We start from the raw sequence: 19,428 nt of genomic DNA on the forward strand, positions 1-19,428 counted from the left end.
ACTAGTACTTCGTCGCCACTTCTACGAAGAGGCACGCGACAAGGAGGAGGAAGACACAAAGCATGAGAAAAGCGCGATATGGAAACGTGTGGCAGCGCGAAGAGAAGGAAAAAGGCAGAACAGATAGATGAGGAGGGAGATGCACAATACTGCGTCGTGTTGTGAGTAGCTCCGTTGCTGATACCTTTCCAGGTGAGCTCAGCGACATTGCCCCTTCACAAGGAACATATGATTGTTTTTATTATTATTATTATTCTATTTTTTGTTGTTGAAACGCTCCAGTGTGCAGAGAGCCAACACATCATCTGGCGGACACGACAGCACACCGAAGACATTTTCCCGCGCTTTCGCCGTCTCGCCTACAGAGCGAGAGCGCCGCCAACAAAATGGAAGCGTGCGACAAAGCGAAAAAAAAAGCAGTGCGCTCCATCGTGTCACGTGCGCGAGTGCGGCTCGCAGAAGGAGGGGGAGGGGGGGCACGCGCTCGATGCAGGCGACGTCCCCCGCACATTTCTTTATGTTGTTGTTTGTTGTCGTCGTTCAGGGAGAAAGACGGACAAGTCACATGGAAAGCACCTGTGGCAGGAAGGCGCAGGAGAGCACAGAAGGGGGTGGGCGGAGTGTATGTACGGTCAGCTGATCCGCTCAGCGCAACACGGAGTGAAACCCAAATCAACAAAAAAGTTCCGGAAGGAACGGAAACGGAAGAGAATCACAATTCTATGGCGCCAAAACAGATATCAAAACTGGAAACCATGAAGATGCAGAAGCTGGAAAAAAAAAGAAAAGGAAGAGGCGGAGGCGACGCTGGAAGTGGTAGACGGGGAGCAGAGGTAGCCGCGAAGAACGCCGCGACAAGAGCAATACAGGGGACAACAACTCCAGCAGAAATGAGAAACGGAGAGCACGTCGACTGCTTCTACACCCCTCACTCCCCTCCCCCTCTCCCTCCTCTTCCTCTTACACCGCTTGCCTCTCTGCGTAGCTTCTTCGTTCTATGAGGAAGGACGAGTGCTTAAACGGACGCAAACGCGAGAAGGGGGATGCGGTCGAAAAGGCGGAAAGAAAAACTGGTAAAGCAACACGAACAGGCATTGACATACATGCGTGACGAGATCGAGAGTGGAAGTGGTGGCTGCGGCAGAGGGGGTGGGGGTGCGAAGAAAGACACCATCGTAATAGGAGTAGGGAATAATGTGATCAAGTAGCGCTCTGGCACGGCACACAGCACACACCTCATCATTTCGTGCGTGCACATACAGTCCGAAATTCGGCCACAACGCCACGCGAATCGGTGTCGCCGTGACATCCTTTGTCGTTCCTGTCAAGCTTCACCAGCTCGCAGTGCCGCAGTGCCACGGCTCTCGTCGTGGTCACACATCTAGCGCGGCGTTTCACAAGGGTAATCTAAGGATAGCAACAACAGCAAAAAGTGGGAAAAAGCGCAGCGAAGCAATGAAAAAGATACATGTAAACACGAAATCAACCAAGTAAAGATGCGCTGTCCTCTTCATCTCCTGAAATTGTTGTTGAGGACCGTCTCCAGCTGCGACAGAATTCCGGTTTGATCAACGAGAAAAGGCTCAGCGGTGCCGTCTGCGTTGATGTAATACTTTTGGCCAACGTTGTGGCGTCGGTCACTCTGCCAGCGAATGTCCACCATAGCGTTGCAAACGACTTGCGAGCGCAGGTTCGACAGGCGGAACAGCGTGAAAGACCCAGACGGGTCGGGGAATACTTTGCGAATGTACACGAACTTCGTATCCCGCGGCACGTGGGACATGCTACGGTGGTGGATGTAGGCAGCATGCACCGCCGCCGGAGTAAGTCCCTCGGCCTTCAAGCGGCTAAACTCATCTACAAATCCAGTGATGCAGCGTAGTACGCCGCCCAGGTACCGCTGCGCCTCAGGCAGGCTAAGAATGCGCGCCTCTTCGTCGTAGAACGTTTGTACGTGTGGGTGGGGTTGACTGCGGTTCGTGCTCTCGTTGTTCATGCACGGCACATAGAGGACCAGTTTCGAGTACACGTCCAACACAGCAGTGCCGACGCCTGCCTCGGTCGGAAACATGGCCCCGTAGCGACCAGGCTGCAGTGAGTAGTACATGACGACGGTGTCCTCGTTTGTAAAAGAGTAGAAACGCACCCAGCCACCACTAAGAAAGTCGTCCAAGAATTGCTGGCGATTCCGCTCCTCGCGCGGCAACGCCAAAAAGGCGCCGTTGGGCCGGCCCAGCACATGGCTGTATGTCGGAGCACCCCCCCGGCCAAGATCAGCAGCCGCAGCTCCTGCTCCGTCCGCCGGCCTTGTTGTCGAAGTGTTGCACGTGGGCGCCATTGCGTTCGTCATGGAGTAGCGCGACGGCAGGATGGAGGCAAAGTTCTTAGGAGGAATCGCAGCAGGGACCTGGAAGGCACCGAGGTGGGCCTTCAAAGCGGCTGCAGGAAATGGCGCGGCTGGGCCGCGGCGCGGCAGTGGTGGGCCGCCCTGTGCGGTGTGCCCGCTAACGGAGGGGGCACGCGACTGCTGTGCTCGCCCGCGTGGCACCTGAGGCGGCATGATGGCATGCTTCGCCACGTGTTCCTCCACGGCGGCTCGCTTCGCCGTACCGGATGGAGACGGCGCATGCGCGGACTGCTTCCACTCCTCGCGACGGCGCTTGTGGGAACCCTGAAGCCCCTTCTCCGCTCTCGATGAGGAGGCGCTGCGCGGCACACGCGGCTGATGCTGCAGCTCGCGGGGCCGGTCCGCGACCTCAGCGCGGATTGTGATGACTTCCGCGCGCGCCATCTCCAGGCTCTCTGCGCGGCGACGAGCAGCAATGCCGATGATCTCACCGTTGCAGTTGTACTGCGGCGGTGTGGCCGGCCCGGACAAGAGTGGGTCACGGGGCAGTGCCTGTTTCCGCTGCTCCACCTCCTCCATGATATCGCGCAGCTCGGCGGAACTGCGCGGCTGCACCTGTGCGCGCGACTCCTTGCTTGGTACCTGCACCTGGGGCGGCAAGTCTAGTGAAAGGCTACCGCTAGACGAGGTGGATGGTCGGCCACGCCTACTACCTGCGCGCTCCCGTTTCTGGGAGGATTCGCGGCCGGTGGCGGACGCGCGTGCACTCACCTTGGGAAAGTCAGCCTCGCGGTGCTCGGCCACCATTGCGTCGAAGTCCACCACACTGTGCGCATTCGGGTCTCCAATGCTGATGCGGCCACCGGTCGATGTGCGGTTATATGTGGGGCGTCCGGAGCGGCAGCGGCTGGCGCGCAGCTTCGGCTCACTCTGGGGAGCCTCAGGCAGCTGTACCTCCAGCAGGCTCGGTCTCTTCGGCTCGTCCCAGAGCATCGTGTTCATGCGAGACGATCGCCGCGGTGAGGGACTTTCGCTCGGGCCGCGACAGCGCAAGGTATGCCCCTGCAGCTTTGCGGTGGAGGTGAAGCGCTTTGCGCACGTCACACAGACAAAGTTGACGTCTTTGAACTTGCCGGAATACGCACATTTCATGCAAACATCGTAGTCGCACTTGTAGCATCGGAAGGCCGGCGACTCGCCCGTGATCTTAAGAATGCCGCGATCGCAGACATTGCAGTCGAAGCCGTTGTAGCCGTGCGGCATCGAGGTCAACTTTGTCATTACGTGCCCGTTCATGCACTTGAACTCGCGCTCGATCTCGGCCGTCATGTCGCGTGGCAGCGATACCACGGCGCGAAGGTTCCAACGAGTGGCGGTGTCACGCCCCGGGTACACCACTGCGTACTGGACCGGGCTGGAACGCACCAGTCTGCCCTGCTCCTGCTCGGTCAAGCTGACGCTTCGACGCACTGATCGAGACGTGCGAGATGCGGCTACCTCGCGATCGGCAACCTCTGACACCAGTGAGACGCTGCCACACCTCCCACGGGCAGACTGGCGAGCCAGAGACTGATTGCGCAGCTTTCCTCGCTGCACCTCCTCGGACTGGAGGATGTCGGCCCTGGCATCCTCTTCCGCCCGCGCCAGAGTAAGGAGGCACCAGAGGACATTGTAGGTTTCGTAGTACTCAAGCTCCAGCTGCGCACGGCCGCGTTGCTCAGTGGCTTCGATACGCTCTAGCCCTTCGCGCAGCACCGCCTCCGCCGATCGCTTCGGGCGGAACTGTAAATTCTCGGCAAGGTTGTTCAGAGGCAGGCCACTCGACGGCGAAGGTTCCAGCAAGTTGAGCTTCTGGAGCAGCGAGAGTGGGCAGGACAGTGGCCGGCGGTTCCACACAGAGTCCTCGAGCACCTCCATCAGCGTGGCGCGCTGCGACGGTTCGCGGTGCAGCACGCGCTCCACAAGTCGGCAGAGCTGTGGATCTCCCCTCCACTCCCTTGGCCAACTCCATGCAGCACCCGCTACAGCGTTGAAGAGGGCAAGCGACTTGTGCTCCTTGTCCAGTTGGCGCATACCTTTCTGTTCTATCGCCTCGAGATACGGATTCATGCGTGTCAAGAGCACGTAGAGGACCACACCAATACTCCACGTGTCCACCTCCTTCCCGTAGCTCAGTGAAGGGGCGTCCGAGTTTTTTGTCATTCGCTTGTAAACCTCAGTCGCCATTTCAGGCGCCATGTACATTGCTGTACCGGCAACCGTCTTGCGAGGATGCGCCTCTGATATGCGGCTGGAAAGTCCGAAATCTGTAATCTTCAAATTACCTTCGTGGTCAAACAGGAGATTCTGTGGCTTCAGGTCGCGGTGAATGCAGCCTTTGGAATGAATGTAGGAGATGGTGTTCACCAGGGCCCACCCAATCCACAAAATCTCCGGCACATCAAGACCCCTGCTGGCTATGACGTCATGAAGCGACTTGCCTGCGCACCGCTCCATCACTACGTAGGCGCGATCTTCATCCCTACCAGCAGCATAGAATTTCACAATGTTGGGATGGCGCGAGAAATGGCTCATGAGCGTCACCTCCTCCTTCAGTCGCTTCCAGTCATTTTCGCTCATGCGCTTCGATGACACCTTGAGCGCGTAGGCCTCACCGCTGTTCGAAACGGCATCAAATACCTTTCCAAACCCACCTTTTCCAAGCAGCCCGGTAGTAACCAGTCTAAGGTCCTCCTCCTCGAAGTAGACCGTCATGTGCTCCAGTGGATGATCGTCGTCCTCTGTTTGGTCAACGACACACTTTTGGATGTGCGGCGTCTTCACGGTGCTTCCAAGTCGAGAGATGGCGGGGGTCTGCGACAAATCGCGCGGCATAGATATCGCTCCACCCCGTGGTGGAGTCCTCGACAACGAGCTGCAAAAGTGCGACATCAGAAGACAAGCGACCCAATGTCTACTCTGTGGATACACCAGAGTCTAGCAGACGGCACTGTTGGTGTTCGTGGTGGTGCCCGGGCGAGCTTCTAAAAAGAAAAAAAATACTCTATGAAGACAGCAGCTACAGGTCACGTTAGTGGTTGTACCTCGGCTCCTCTGTTTCTTTGTCAGCAAGTATTTCACCTTTTCCCCTCCACACGCCGCGACTACGTGCAACGTGTGGTAGTCGAGATCGCTCGACTTTTTGTTACGTATAAGAGCATTTTTTTTGTTTGGAGAAGCAAGTATGGACATCCGTATTGAAGCGTGAAGGTCATCGATTGAGGCACCGACTAATTTTTTTTTTGCTGAACAACCTTGGAAACATGTTACTGGATGCATGTTACATGGGAAGTGTGCGGAAGGCTACGAGGCACGCTCAGCACAGCTGCAGATGTTCCCAAAGGCGCAATTCGAAACGTCCTTAGACGAAATCCATGTTACCGCCAAAATATCAACTCTTTCCTTAGACAAGGTGAACACTCCTTTTGGTTGTTTTCTTCGATGCGGCGATACAACATCAACATAAAATGTGTGGATGTAGTACGCCAGAGAGACGCGTAAAGGGTGCGAAAAACACAGCATTGGCAGATCAAAAAAAAAAAAGCTACTTTGACAACTGTGCGGCGGGGAAAAAAAAGAGCTACTTAGCGGCAAAGAATGGAGAAGATAGAATCACACAAGCGACCGCGCCTGCAGCCGGCAAGAGTCACCTCTCTGTAATTTTCAATACTCACCCTGCTCTTTTCGTCGTTTATTCGCCCCCTCTTTGGGCATCATTGTCAAACCGAAGAACAAGAGCGTTTGTTTTCTTCGAAAGAGCTGCTGCCACGGTGCTGCGTGTTCCAGAGTCTACGCAGAATTCGGCTCTGGTTTTACCTCACATGTCGCCGCTGAAGTATTCTGAGCGGGAATGTCAGAGCTGGTCGTTGGGGTTATTGGTGTAGGAGTAGTCTTCACACCGGTATGAATGCACGCAATGCCACCAGTCAAGTTCTCATAGCGCACATACCCAAAGCCAGCGTCGCGGATCATCTGCGCAAACGTCTCCTGGTCCGGGAAAGCGCGTATGCTATCCACTAAATAGCGGTAGCTCTCTTCATCCGCCAGCATGCGCCCTGCCTGCGGCATAAAGCCGTAAGACCACAATTCATAAGGCACGCTCAAAAGCGGGCAGGTCACTCTGCTGAACTCCAGCACGTGCAGCGCACCACCTACCTTGAGTACACGAAAAGCTTCGCGCAGCGCCTTTGGTCTATCGCTGAAGTTGCGGATGCCAAAGGACACTGTGTAGCTGTCAAACGCGCCGTCCTCGAACGGAAGCTCCTCGCCACTTGCGCAGACCCAGTCGATGTCCATGTAGCCCTCGCGCTCCGCACGCTTCTGACCTTCCTTGAGCATCATAGCGTTTATATCACACACAACAACTTTCGTGCCATCCAGAGTCTTCGGCACTATGCCAAACGACTGCCCGCGGGCACGGATACTGTCAGTGATCCTGAAGGCAATATCGCCCGTTCCACCCGCAACATCCAGGAACTTGCTGCCAGGCAACGGGCAAACACAATCCTCGACAAAGTGCTTCTTCCAGATGCGGTGAATGCCTAAAGAGAGGACATCGTTCATCATGTCGTACTTGGTCGCCACGGAGTCGAAGACTTTCTTCACGTATGCATCACCAAGGCCCATGTTGCGGCCCAATCGTGTGTAATGTAGCATTTTTTTTTCTGCCTTGTATATATATATATATGTAGCCTTCGAGGTATGCGTTAATTGTATTGCCTCGATGGTGTTACTTAAGTGTGATCAGTTATGTTTTCTGGAAGTCCTCGATATGCATAGGAGTGAAGTAAAAAAGTGGGAATGATGGCATGGCTACACTAAGTGGAGCTTGAATGAGTCTTGTACATCAAAATAGAAATGATTAGCGATTCCATAAAGGATGTCTTGGTCTTCAAAGACCTACGTCCTTCACAGAAAAAATAAGCTCGGCCTTGCTACCCAGCGGGGACTCTTCCCAACAGCTGTGCGAGCTGAAAACAAGATCAAACACACGCATCGACATAAGACAGCCCGGTAGCAGGGTCGCGGAGAAGTGATAAACAGCCGTATTACCAGAGAAACCTTTGTTTTCTTCAGACTCAGCTTTTTTTAGGCGGCTTTTTTTTCTCTAGATCTATGAGGCAGAGTCGGAGAGCACATGCAAGTCGCCGTCATCACCCCCGACACAAACTGCGCTGTGTTTGTTAGACGCAGAAACGCTACATATCTGGTCTGACCACTCAGAAAATGGGCAAGAGAAAAGAAGGGACGGGGACCATGTGCTCTTCTTCAAATCAGAGGGCAAAAACGCGCAGTCGTCATCGCTCTCACCCTCAGGCAGAAGCACTCTGGCAGCCATGAAGCCATCCATAAAGGATGTTTGCTTATTTTTCTGCGTACCGGTGAAGCTGCGTTTCAAAACACCAGCGGTTGATTGGCTTTCGGTCGCACAGGGAGGGCGGCCGATATCGTAAAACAAAAGACTGTTTGACGAAACATGGGGATAAATGAGACAATCGAGCAGAGGCATAACAGAGAGCTTTGGTGGTGAGAGGTTGGCTGAAAGTTGAGTGCGGCGTGAGTCGCTGGTGCTGACGCGCGTCACTTCTTCAAAAGACGACGCACCAATTGAGAAGCAAGCAATGTCGCCAGAATCGGTGTTGAGCCACAACATTGGCGCACCGCACCTGCACGACGATAATGGGCCGATAACGTGCAGCGCTTCGATCTCTCCACCGACAGAACTTATTGCAACAGGCTCGTTACGCTTTCGCAAGTCCCAGAGTACGAGCATTCCATCTTTGGTACCAGTCAGTAACTCAACGCAATTGCTACGATCCGCTACTTCAACGGCCGTGATTGCTGTTCCTTGCGCAACTCGTCGCGTGCCCGGGTTACACGCACTCAAAATTGCAGGTGGTGGCGGGGCCTCAGTACAAAGCACAGGACTTGCAGTCCGCACATCGACAAGTGCAGTACAGCCGTTGGACAAAGCAGCGACAGCGACGGCGTCTGACACTGTTACTACGGCGGTGGTTGCCGAGACGCTACTCACAAGCGGAGAGCAGCTGTCAAATCGTAAAGCGCGAAGGTTGTACGTACGGAGCGGCTCTCCTGTTGCTTCATCCAAGTCCTCCAGGTCAAAAATATCGAGCTGTTGAGCACCACTATAACCACAAATGGTGTTTAATGAGCTGCCAAGAAACTGTGTGACTAAGAGCCCAAAGCTGATTCTATTTTCTCCTCCTAGTCGTGCTTGCACCGTGGCCGATTTGAGCTCCAGAACTGGCTTCGATGTTTCGCATGGCACCTTGCCATCTGCAAGCCACGAGGACGCGCCGAAAAGCTGAAAACCGGAGCGTTGAGCGGCAATGATGTACTCATCTCTGGGGTCCCATGCAGTGCTCAGGATGGAATATCTGAAGGTGTCCAGTGGTGAGACAAGCAGCTCCCCATCGCCGCTGTTGCGAGCAGGGTGTAGGCTTGAGACAACAGTGCGAATTACTGGTGCCTTGCAAAGTGCAAATGCGTTGCAAGGGTGCAAGCGACGGCCATACTTCGAGTGCGCGAAAAAACCACTGCAGAGGTGTGGGCGAAGATGGCGAAGCTGCGAAGCCAGTGTGTTGGCCGTTCGTGAACCGATAGGATATGAGTTCGCATATTCCCCGTCGCGCCGCCGCTTCATTGTGGATTTTGTCTCTGTTTCACCTTTTGTTGGCAGCCCCACCCTTCTTTGGGCGGAGCCGATGAATCCGGAGAGGGTGGTCTGCATAGGCGCCTGTCGGGTGATCCTGGCAAAAAGAACCGAGAGCAGAGGAAAGGTGGGGAGGAGGCAATGATTACGGGTCGGGCCGTAGGCGGGGGCCGCGGATAGGGTTGCTGGCGTTTCCGGGTGGCGCCACCTTTTGTGGCCCTTTTGCCCGCGCCGGGGAGGGGGCGTTGGCGGCTCTTTCCTGGGCCGCCCCTTGGGACCATCCGGGGAGCCCCACACCCCCCCCCCCGGCCACTGAGGGGAGGGGACGCGGGCCCCAGCGCCGCCACCACGCCCAAGCACGAAGGAGGGCGGAAAGCTCAACAGGCGAGCCAGCGGGGAAAAAAAGCAGAGACGAGAGCCGAAAGCCGCACCCAAAACAACCTGGCTAACGGGAGTGGGGCGGTTCTCCTGCAGAGTCGGGGCTTTTCTGCCAGCCTGCGTGGGCGATTTCTTGCAAACGAAACGCTGGGCGGGCGGAGGCCCCTGCGCTTCTAATCTCATGATCGCTTTCTCGCGTGCCGGAAAACATTTTTTTCTTCGAAGTCCCAGTCCATCGCAAATAGGTCCGCAACAGTGTATACACGCCTCCGCAACCACAGCGCCCCAACCCTCTGGCCGCACGGCGGCGACATCTCCTGGTCGCCGAGAACGAGCCGCCCTGCGGGGTAGAAGAGGTGGTGGTGGTGGGCCAGACGCGTGCCGAATGAGCTCGAGGAACAAGTCGGCCAGCCTCCGGTGAGAGCCCTTCAGAGCCTCTGCAACCCGGCCGTATGCCATGCTTCCGGCACCCGTGCCCTCATATCAGCCCACCGCGTCGGACGCAGGAGACGCCGCATGCTCTGCGCACACATGCGCCCTGGCGTCGATTCGTATGGTGCCCTTCGCGCCCTTTTTCGCCCATCACTCTTGCGCATCGGACAACCGCACGCCTTGCATGGATGCGGCACACCCATGCCAGCTGTGCATGGCAGCGCCTGCGCACCGTGCGCTCTCGCCTTTTCATCCAGGTCCTGTGGCCTGCCTCAGGGCACGACGCAGCTGTCCGGGTGGCGGGCATCCTCCTCCATCTCCGTCGATGTCGTGGCGGCGAGTCGGAATGGGTTGGCCCACATGCGCCGCGACGGGGGGACGCTGCCATGGGTCTGTGGCAGCAGGGGCCAACAGACAAGCATGTATCTGCGCACAGGGGGGCAGCCACAGACACACACACACACACACACACACACACACACACACGGCGCGGAAAGGCCATGCGGCGCAACTAGCATGTGCGTCATCACACCGGTGCGCGCAGCATCGTAGCGTGGAACGAGGTGCGCCTTGCGCCTCGAGCAACCCGCGAGTCTCGCGTCGCATGCCCGGCACAGTGCCGGATCGGCCGCCCTCACCGCAGAAAGCGGGTGGGGATCGAGGCGCTGACGGGGTTGGGGGCACCACAGCGCTAGAAGAGTTGGTGGGCGGCACACCGTCTGCGCGCCATCTTGTCGCTGCAGGAATCCAAAGTGCGGACAGGTGGATGTGCGCAGCCGGGCGAGGAGGGTGGCCTGCCGTCGCGGGCCGCATCGCGTGGTGCGCGGTTTCGGGGGATGTTGGACCTGGCGTCTGCGGCCAGTGACCACCAGGCCCGTTAGTAATCCATGCAGCTGGCGCCGGCGCCTCTGCCACTGCCAATTCACACAAGCCTGCCAGATTCGGCCTTGCGCTCCAACTCACAGCGGCCAAAGACAAACTCAAGTGAGAGACGCACGCGACGGGCTACAGTAGCGCCGGCACCTGTGCCCCAATGCATCGCAGCATGCCATCTGTCACTCTTGTAGGGCCCGCGCCGAGCGCCATGAGCAAGGAGAGCGAGTCCGTGGCAACGCCCACACTTGTTTTCCCGTGCCTTGGTTGCTCCAGTTGCCTTCGAAGCATGTCCAGCCCCAGCTCCACTGCCTCGCCCTCGGCGCCGTCGCTGCTAGCACGGAGGCCGCAGCATTTCGCCGCCGTGCCTATGGGTGTATTATTAGCGTACAGCATCGCGGGTGCTGCTGATTTGGCGTCTGTCTGTGCCGCACCATCCGCCAGTAGCGATTAGGGGAGCCTGGCAGCAAATCAAAAAAAAAACGAGAGAGGTGCTGCCTGCGCGCCGCTAGTCTCTCCTCATCCGGAGAGCCCACCCGCAGCAGCTGCCAGGGAGTGATATGCTGGCGCGCGCGCGCGACCGCTGCGCATGTGGGCTGTGCGCGCGTGCGGAGATGTGAAGAGATCGAAAACGACATAAGCATACAGCAAAACGTGCTCTAGGAGTGGAGCCAAAACAAAGGAGAGTGATGCAGTACGAGACATGGACGAAAAGCGTTGCTGTCAGGGAAGGATGTGGTGCATCCACGAAGCTGCGAAGAGTGCCGTGCGTGTACGTGCGTGAAAGGAACCCACCACAGCATACACACACACACACACACTCACTCAGGATACACGGATGCTTTATGTGTCACCAAAGGAGGAAAAAGAGTTGCACGGTCAGATGAGCCTGCGAAGCGAATCAAGCGCAAAAACGAGAGCAACAATAGAAAAAAAAAATGACTCGCCCGTGCCTTGGGGTCTCGACCTACGGGCACCTCGGCAACCGCACTTCCACTCGGGGCCGTCAACGAGGAGATTCACGAGTGAAGAAGAGAGGCAAGACGCGAGGCGGGTGGCGGAATCGGTGAAATGTGATTCCTTGTAACTTCGAAAAACAAACAAAAAATGAAAACAACACAAAACCCTTCTTGAACGTGCTCCGAAGTATACGGCATGCTGAGTTTCGCCGTCGTGTCGCAGTGAAAAGGGGGAAAAGTAAAGCACAGGCGTACATTTACGCACGCACGCATCATACACGAGAGGTGCTCACAGGTCCGTGTATGGACCACTGTTTCCTGCCGGTGCTGACAGCCAGAGGTGCAGCCAGTCATACACGAGCAAACAGAGGCGAAAGTCCAGAAATAGGGACAACCGACGAAAAACAACTAAAAAAGGCTTTCAGAAAGCCGGGACGGAAGAAAGGAGAGGCTGCAGCCGCGTTTCTCTGTTTTTTTTTTTTTTTCGTGCCATATTCGACGTGCCCGTTCGCTGCCACGAAGCACGAGATCAAACGCTACATCACCGCTCCCGCGGCCCTGTCACAGGCTCCACATCGCGTGGTGCGAAGCGGCCACAGACAGACGTGAAACAGCAGTGCGCCGACCCAGTCATCGGAGAGCACGGCCTCTGCCTCGTGCGATACCCAACCACCCCATAGCCGCTCCCCCATCGTGCCGGTCGCCACGTGGCGCATCCCCCGCGCGGTGGCACTCAGGCTCCCCCGACACCAGTGGGCAGCGCGTGAGGGCCGGGGGTGGGATGCGTCCGAGTCAGGTGGGCACTCTGCCTAATCATATGGATGGCACACGAGTGCTCACCGTCGCCGGTCGCTCCGACGCAACGCCATCCAGGACCTTAGTGCCGGTATTAGTAGCGATAAATCACCGCGACGCCCCTGCCTCGTAGGCGCGTGACCGTCTCATCGCCAGAAGCAGCTCGGCATTTGGCAGGGGGATGGGGGAGGGCTGCTCGGCTTCCCCACACCGAGTGGAAGGGGATGGAGGGAGGTACGGAGCCGTGCCATGCCATGCCACCACGCACTGAGGGGTTTGCCCCCCCCCCCCCCCTCCAATGTCTTTAGCGGGTGAGCACAGCGCAACTGAAAACGGAAAAATAAATGAAGAGATAAAGTGGCGTTCTATATCGTCAACATGGTTTTGGGTTCCAAAACGAAAGCAAGCGGAGGTAGCAGTTACAACAGGCAGCAGCGAGCCGACGCGCACTGCAAAGCCTAGAGCTCCACTTGGCGCGGCGCGCGCTCTGGGCACACACGACGGCGTCCCGGCCGACGAAGCGTTCAAGCAGTCGCCAATACCTTACACAAACGAAGGCGAGAAGCGCTTCACGCGATTTGCCTGCTGCTGTCGTGCAAGTTCCTCTCGCAGGAGCGATGTGGCCCGAAGCAGTGGTGTCGTGCTCTCTGACATGTAGCTCGTGCTCGATCGAGAGGTGCCGACCTGGCGCCAGTGTACGTCCGGCTCACGCGGGATGGAGTTGGGGAGTGATGGGGGCGACAGTGAGGTTTGGCGAAATGGGTGGTGTGAGGTCTCCACGGAAAACGAGCAATCGACCGGATAGCTCAGGCTTGGGCTACGCCCCAAACTGGGCGGCGACCCTACACGTTGCAGGTAGTTCTCCATGGTGGCCGCGTCGTCCTCGGCGTTCCGGTTTTCTGGGACATGGATCGGCGTGGAGCGAAGCTCGGTGGGATAGGCTGACGTCGACGAGCGGAGCGGCGTGGAGATGGAAAACATGTGCCGCCCGCGGGCCTGGACGGGCATGGGCATGATCAGCGGGGAGGCTATCTGCGTCGGGGCTGGCTCAGCGCGGGTCGCCGCGGCGGCTGCCAAGCGTGGTCGGCTGTCGAGCAGATTGACGCCGGCTTTCTGGGATAGGATCATGCGCTCCATCTCGCGCTGCACCGCGTAGTAGAGAAAGATGTACTGATCCTTGCGCTGCACCATCCCGGTGCGGCACGCCTTTAAGTGGCGTACGATGCAAGGAATGCTGATGTTTGCTTGACCAAGTTGAAACTGCGCGAGGGCGATGTGCAGACCAATAAAGACACCCGTCCGCCCAATGCCACCGGAGCAGTGCACCACGATCGGCGACTGTGTGCTACGCGGCGACTTGGCGATGGTATTGATCATTTCCATTAGTGTGACGCTGCTTTGCGGCACCCCTTGATCCGGCCAAGCCACGTACTGCATGTGATACACCTCCTTTTCGTCACCACGAACGCTGCGGAGCAGCAGTCGCCGATGAACCGAGTCCGGCCGCATGTTCTCCGCGACGAGGGTGACGGACAGCACCCCCATGTCGTATGCGGCGCCTCGTGGGGGCCAATAGGTTTCACTCTTTATCTTGCCGTTCTCCTTCACCGCGCAGAGCATCACAATGAAGGCCGAGTCATTCTCATACACCATGCGCCAAAAATCCAGCACAGTGTTCTTCATTGGTGCCTGCGTCGCAATGTACACAAAAGGCACCTTGAACTTTTCGCGCGCGTCGATGTAGTTGGCATTGATGTACGTGCCGTCTCCTTGGGAACCGGTCTCGTTCAGGCGCACGATCGTGCCCTCGTTCGGCTTCACATCGGGGAAGCGGTTCTTCGCCATGCTCGAACCGAGTGACGCGCTATAGTACTCATCCAAATTGCTCCGGATATATGCGTCGATGCGGCGCAGCTTCGCTAGCTCCCGATCAAACCCATCTTCCATGGAGGGGTAAACACGCTCGCCAAGGCGGCGGAGGTGCACATCGAAGCGTTGCTTCTCCTTGAGTTGCTTTTCGTGCATTTTCTTGGCGTTGCTCTTGCTCCCCACAGCTTTCTGACCTGGGCACGTCGACGCACCTTTGACCCTCCTTCAGGCCCACCACAGCACAGCGATTACACGGTCGAAATGAACGAGGCCCCGCCAACGAAACACACATAAAGTCAACGACAGCGAGAGGCTGGAAATAAAGGTGAGGATGATAAAAACTCGACAACTACACAATGCAACGAGTGATACGAGCAGCAATAGTGAGAAGCAACCACACACACACACACACGGAACCTCTACACATACACTGAGGCGGCTATAATAAGAGCGCAGATGGGGCAACGAGGGAGGGGGTGCTTACCAAAAAAGTGCTTATCCACTTCTGCAAAGCACACGGAGGCGCGCCAGTCAAGAAGGGCAACACCGTTTCTCTTTTTTTTTTCCTTCTGATCTTCGTGCGTTTGGAAGGGAAACACACAGCTCAGGAGATGACACTGACGGCTTCAATAAAGACGCGTAGGTGCCTGGAGAGGCTTTCTCTTCGGCTCCGCGATGAAATAGGCTCCCACCCGTCCACACCACCCAGAAAGAAGATCGTTAAGCAAGCACAGAGCAATACGAAGCACACAAACGCAACAGGAGCGACACACGGCACACGGCACTACCGTAACCAAGGGCAACAAAAAGTGAAAGAGGTCCGCCACGTAAGAGGAAGAAGGAGGGGTGCAGCAAACAAAAACGCTTCCTGACCGCACTAACAGTGCTTTGAATAACACACTCAATCGGCTCTCTCACAGACACCTTCCGTACACCCCCAGCGCCACCGACGTGATGCCAGGCGACAGGTGCACGAAGGGCTTCAGGGGGCGACACCAGTTGATCAATGACAGCTTCGTCGTCGCCAGCGCTGCAACGTGGCTTCAGAGGGGGAGGCGACGACGACGAGTACCACCATAAACGACTGCTGCTCGCGCGCTGCAGCTCGTGGCTCCTACAGCTGAAACGAGCACTCCAGAGCTGAGAGTGAGGAAGGGGTCGAGGTTCCTCTGTATCGCCTTTTTGCGCGTCTGCGTCTTCCCGCGGATGGTGCCGAAGCTGCTGATCTACGCTTCTGGTGAGCGCGTTTTCGCATGCTCCGCTTTACTCTGTGAGGGGCGACGTAGCGCAAGTTGCAGAGAGTCCACGGAGCGACACGCACGAACACAGAACAGCGCGGTGTCGCTGCCAGCAGCCACGCAACACTGTAAAGGAACACAAACGAGCTGAAAGGAGAGAGTGAAGGGCAGGGTGGATGGGTAGAACGGCACTCATACGTTCCACATGTCTGCTACTTTCGCGTGCGCGCCTCTCTCTTTCGGAGAGGCGGTGTCGCAGAGCGCGGCAGTAAAGGCGCTTCAACACGTTTTTTTTTCTTGTTCGGTCTCCCCCCGCCCTGGTCCGCCGCGTGCGCTCACGCCCCCCCCCGCGCCACGGCATACGGATGCGCCGATTGACATCACCCGCTTGCATTTTTCGTCTTCCTCTCGGCTCACACACTGAATAAAGAGCGTGATGACCCCGCGAAAAGCACGCACAAACACACCACACACACACGTATATATATATATAAGCACGAGAACATAGGTGAAATAGTAGATGCGTAAGTGATGCGCGCACCGAACACAGGCAGCCAAAAGGGCTTTTTCCTCTTGGACGTGTCCATCTCACCACGAACACGTCCGCAACAGTGTATACACGCCTCCGCAACCACAGCGCCCCAACCCTCTGGCCGCACGGCGGCGACATCTCCTGGTCGCCGAGAACGAGCCGCCCTGCGGGGTAGAAGAGGTGGTGGTGGTGGGCCAGACGCGTGCCGAATGAGCTCGAGGAACAAGTCGGCCAGCCTCCGGTGAGAGCCCTTCAGAGCCTCTGCAACCCGGCCGTATGCCATGCTTCCGGCACCCGTGCCCTCATATCAGCCCACCGCGTCGGACGCAGGAGACGCCGCATGCTCTGCGCACACATGCGCCCTGGCGTCGATTCGTATGGTGCCCTTCGCGCCCTTTTTCGCCCATCACTCTTGCGCATCGGACAACCGCACGCCTTGCATGGATGCGGCACACCCATGCCAGCTGTGCATGGCAGCGCCTGCGCACCGTGCGCTCTCGCCTTTTCGAGATCCTGTGGCCTGCTTCAGCCACTCTCACTTGAGAGGAGAATTCGCAGCGTTGCCTGCCTACATCGGGACTGAGGAGAGGCGTAGAATGCGTGAAAAAGCGTTTCGACGAACGCGTAACACAACGAGAGCGGGGTGTGGCTGAGGCCAGTAGTTTTTTTTTTTTTTAGGATTTCAAGCAAACGAGAAGCGCCGAGGGACAAGGGGGCGGGGGACGTGCAACCTATCGATTTTCGCATGCTGGACGGAAGTCAATGTCTCGGTTCGCTGCTGCTGCACAGAAGTGCACGCTGAACTACCTCTGCGTGCACAACGGACGCACCAAGGTAAGGCCATGACTCTGGCACCTCAAGGCATGAAATCAGCCGGTGCCCCTTTCTTTTCCGCCGCTTTACGAGCCTCCTTTTCAACCATCCTCCTCCCCCGCACGCTCACGTCAACATAACACCCATACTACATTTTCTTTTCGGGTTCGGCCGATGTGGCAGCGGCTGCTGCGTGAGCCACCTGGGAGCCCTCGATGGCTTGTCCATGCGGAGCCAGTGGTGTCGACTCCCCAAGCTTTCGAGGCAGGAATCCCTTGTTAGCACCCTCTTTCTCGACAGAAGAGGTATAGTTGCTCTCTGGATTCACAGCGTGCAGCATCTCGGGAGTCTTCTTGCGGCTCATCTCCTTCGACACCTCCTCTACTGCCAGGGCCGAGTACATGCGGTCCTCAGCAAGGTCGCCAATGTACGTGATATCGCGGCCGAAGATCTGGCTGCCGGCCCAATTCACGATTACGTAAAGCTTGCTGCGGATCGAGCCGAGGATCGTGAGGTAGGCGCTTTTCCACACCCACAGCGCCGCACAGCCGTTCAGGTCAAACTTAAACTTGTCGCCGAGCGAGACGATGGCGGAGCGGTTGCCGATGGAGGCCATGCTACCCAGACTGCGGTACACAAACGGTCTGCTCATCTGCTTTCCCTTGAGCAGATTGTTCATCTCCTTCCCGATGTAGCGGCCCTGGCGTGAGGCGACGGCGGCCAGCGTCGGCAGCGGTCTCTCGTTGCTGGCCGCGCAGTCGCCAGCGGCAAACACGTTCGGGATCGGCTTGCCATCGCGCAGAACGCGCAAGTGGTCGTCGATGGAGATGCGTCCGCGATTCGTTTTGTCGCACTTCAGTGCCTTCGTGACCGGACCCGAGCCGACACCGGTGCTCCACACCACCAACCCGGTCGGCAGCACCTCGCCTGACTTGGTGAACACCTCCTCGTCTGTCACACCCACTACGGCTGTCTTGCGGATTTCGACACCCAGCTGGTTCAGCCGGAGCTGGCCGTATCGCCGCAGCGCGGTATCAAAGGATCCGAGTACCTCACCCGCCTCCAGCACGGTCACCTTACAGTATGGCAGCAGTGAGGTGTTGACGTTCTTGATGTCTTCCCGGAAAAACTCGGCGAGGTTGGCGGCAAACTCGATACCTGTTGGACCGCCACCCACGACCACCGTGTGCAGCAGCCTCTTCGCCTCCGCGATCGAGGTGGTTGGAAGATTAGCGGTCATGATGTTCTGCACGAGGCGCTTGCGGATGCCGCGGGCCTCGTTCACCTCACGCAGGAAGAACGCTTTCTCCTCCACACCAGGGATGTTGAACGTGTTGGGGCGGGCACCGTACGCCATGATGAGGTAGTCATACGGGACGCTAAATGTGTTAACCGGCACATTTTCCGAGCCGCCAACAACGCCGACGCCCACACACTTCACCTGCTTCTCGTCGAAATCCACGTCGTAGATGACGCTTCGAAGGAAGCGGTGTGGGGGCTTTGCAAGAGCAGGCTGAATGTTCGTGATGGGCTCACATACGGAGCGGAACTCAAGCGTGCCAGTCGTCGTCTGCGGCAGCAGCGGGGTGAAGACCATGTGGTTGCGAGTCGAGATGACGTGGATGTTGCACAAGTTGGGGTCAACGTGGAGAGCAGCGTAGCAGCCGGCCCATCCCGTGCCTAGCACCACGACGTTCGGCTTCGTCAGCCGCCGCAACGTGCTGCGCAGCATGGCTGGGATTAGAGCGAGGGTGGGCCTAGCGTAGAGGGCGATGAGACACGAGAATGGCCGCGAATCCAGATCTCGTTAAAAGCCACAAAATCCGTCGACTACCTAACAACCGGGAAAAGGCGAAGCGCGGGAGAGGGAGTAGACCTATACACGAACAGGCACAGACGCCGTCAACAGCAATACACAAGGAACGGGTGAAAAAGGAAGCACGCACAGAAAATGAAGAAATCAACGGAGAGTACAAGTAAGTTCACAGCAAGCAAGAGGGGTGCCTCGAAATCAAAACGATCTCGTAGGCGGGAGTGTGAGTGCGCGTACGGCGGATAGAAAAGCGAAGATAACCGATCAGGGAGGGCTGAGGCCGATAACCTGCGAAAAAAAAAAGGTGCGTCTAAGGGTGAAGATCGGGAAGGACCTCGTCGAAGGAGACCGACACCGCTGCGTTGCAGATTTCGTGTCCCTTCTTCGGCGTGCGCGCCTGTGTGTGTCTGTGTGCGTGTGTGTATGGCTGTCCCTTCCCCTACGGATAGCCGCTTGCGTGTTTTATGCAGGGCAAGCACTTACACCGTAGACGAAGAATGAATCCGAAAAAGAAATTAAGGAGAGAGAACCGTATGTGGCCTTGTTAGGTTTCTGGCGTGCGTGTGTGTTTTGTGCTCGAGGAGGAAGGGAGAGAGGACCAAGAAGAGAGAGAGCGAGAGCGAGACAACACAGCGACACACGTACAAAATGAGTAGATTTAACGCGT

At 57.2% G+C, this 19,428-nt stretch overlaps 5 protein-coding genes across 5 annotated transcripts; all 5 read right to left on the minus strand.

Annotated features, from left to right (window-relative positions):
* Positions 1-1,510: 1,510 nt before the first annotated feature.
* LINJ_36_5580 (putative protein kinase) lies at positions 1,511-5,278 on the minus strand (the record flags this gene model as incomplete). Its single annotated transcript, XM_001469309.1, has 1 exon — positions 1,511-5,278. The coding sequence occupies one exon, from the start codon at positions 5,276-5,278 to the stop codon at positions 1,511-1,513; it is 3,768 nt and encodes a 1,255-aa protein (XP_001469346.1).
* Positions 5,279-6,175: 897 nt separating this feature from the next.
* LINJ_36_5590 (putative ubiquinone biosynthesis methyltransferase) lies at positions 6,176-7,042 on the minus strand (the record flags this gene model as incomplete). The annotated part of the gene is made up of 1 exon (XM_001469310.1): positions 6,176-7,042. One exon carries the CDS (start codon positions 7,040-7,042, stop codon positions 6,176-6,178), a length of 867 nt encoding a protein of 288 aa, XP_001469347.1.
* Positions 7,043-7,499: 457 nt separating this feature from the next.
* LINJ_36_5600 (conserved hypothetical protein) lies at positions 7,500-9,137 on the minus strand (the record flags this gene model as incomplete). The annotated part of the gene is made up of 1 exon (XM_001469311.1): positions 7,500-9,137. One exon carries the CDS (start codon positions 9,135-9,137, stop codon positions 7,500-7,502), a length of 1,638 nt encoding a protein of 545 aa, XP_001469348.1.
* Positions 9,138-13,039: 3,902 nt separating this feature from the next.
* On the minus strand, positions 13,040-14,521 carry LINJ_36_5610 (putative tyrosine specific protein phosphatase; the record flags this gene model as incomplete). The annotated part of the gene is made up of 1 exon (XM_001469883.1): positions 13,040-14,521. The coding sequence occupies one exon, from the start codon at positions 14,519-14,521 to the stop codon at positions 13,040-13,042; it is 1,482 nt and encodes a 493-aa protein (XP_001469920.1).
* A 2,575-nt stretch (positions 14,522-17,096) lies between these two features.
* On the minus strand, positions 17,097-18,680 carry LINJ_36_5620 (putative NADH dehydrogenase; the record flags this gene model as incomplete). The annotated part of the gene is made up of 1 exon (XM_001469884.1): positions 17,097-18,680. One exon carries the CDS (start codon positions 18,678-18,680, stop codon positions 17,097-17,099), a length of 1,584 nt encoding a protein of 527 aa, XP_001469921.1.
* Positions 18,681-19,428: the final 748 nt, after the last annotated feature.

This window comes from Leishmania infantum, chromosome 36, assembly GCF_000002875.2.
Source record: "Leishmania infantum JPCM5 genome chromosome 36".
Lineage (NCBI taxonomy): Eukaryota > Euglenozoa > Kinetoplastea > Trypanosomatida > Trypanosomatidae > Leishmania > Leishmania infantum.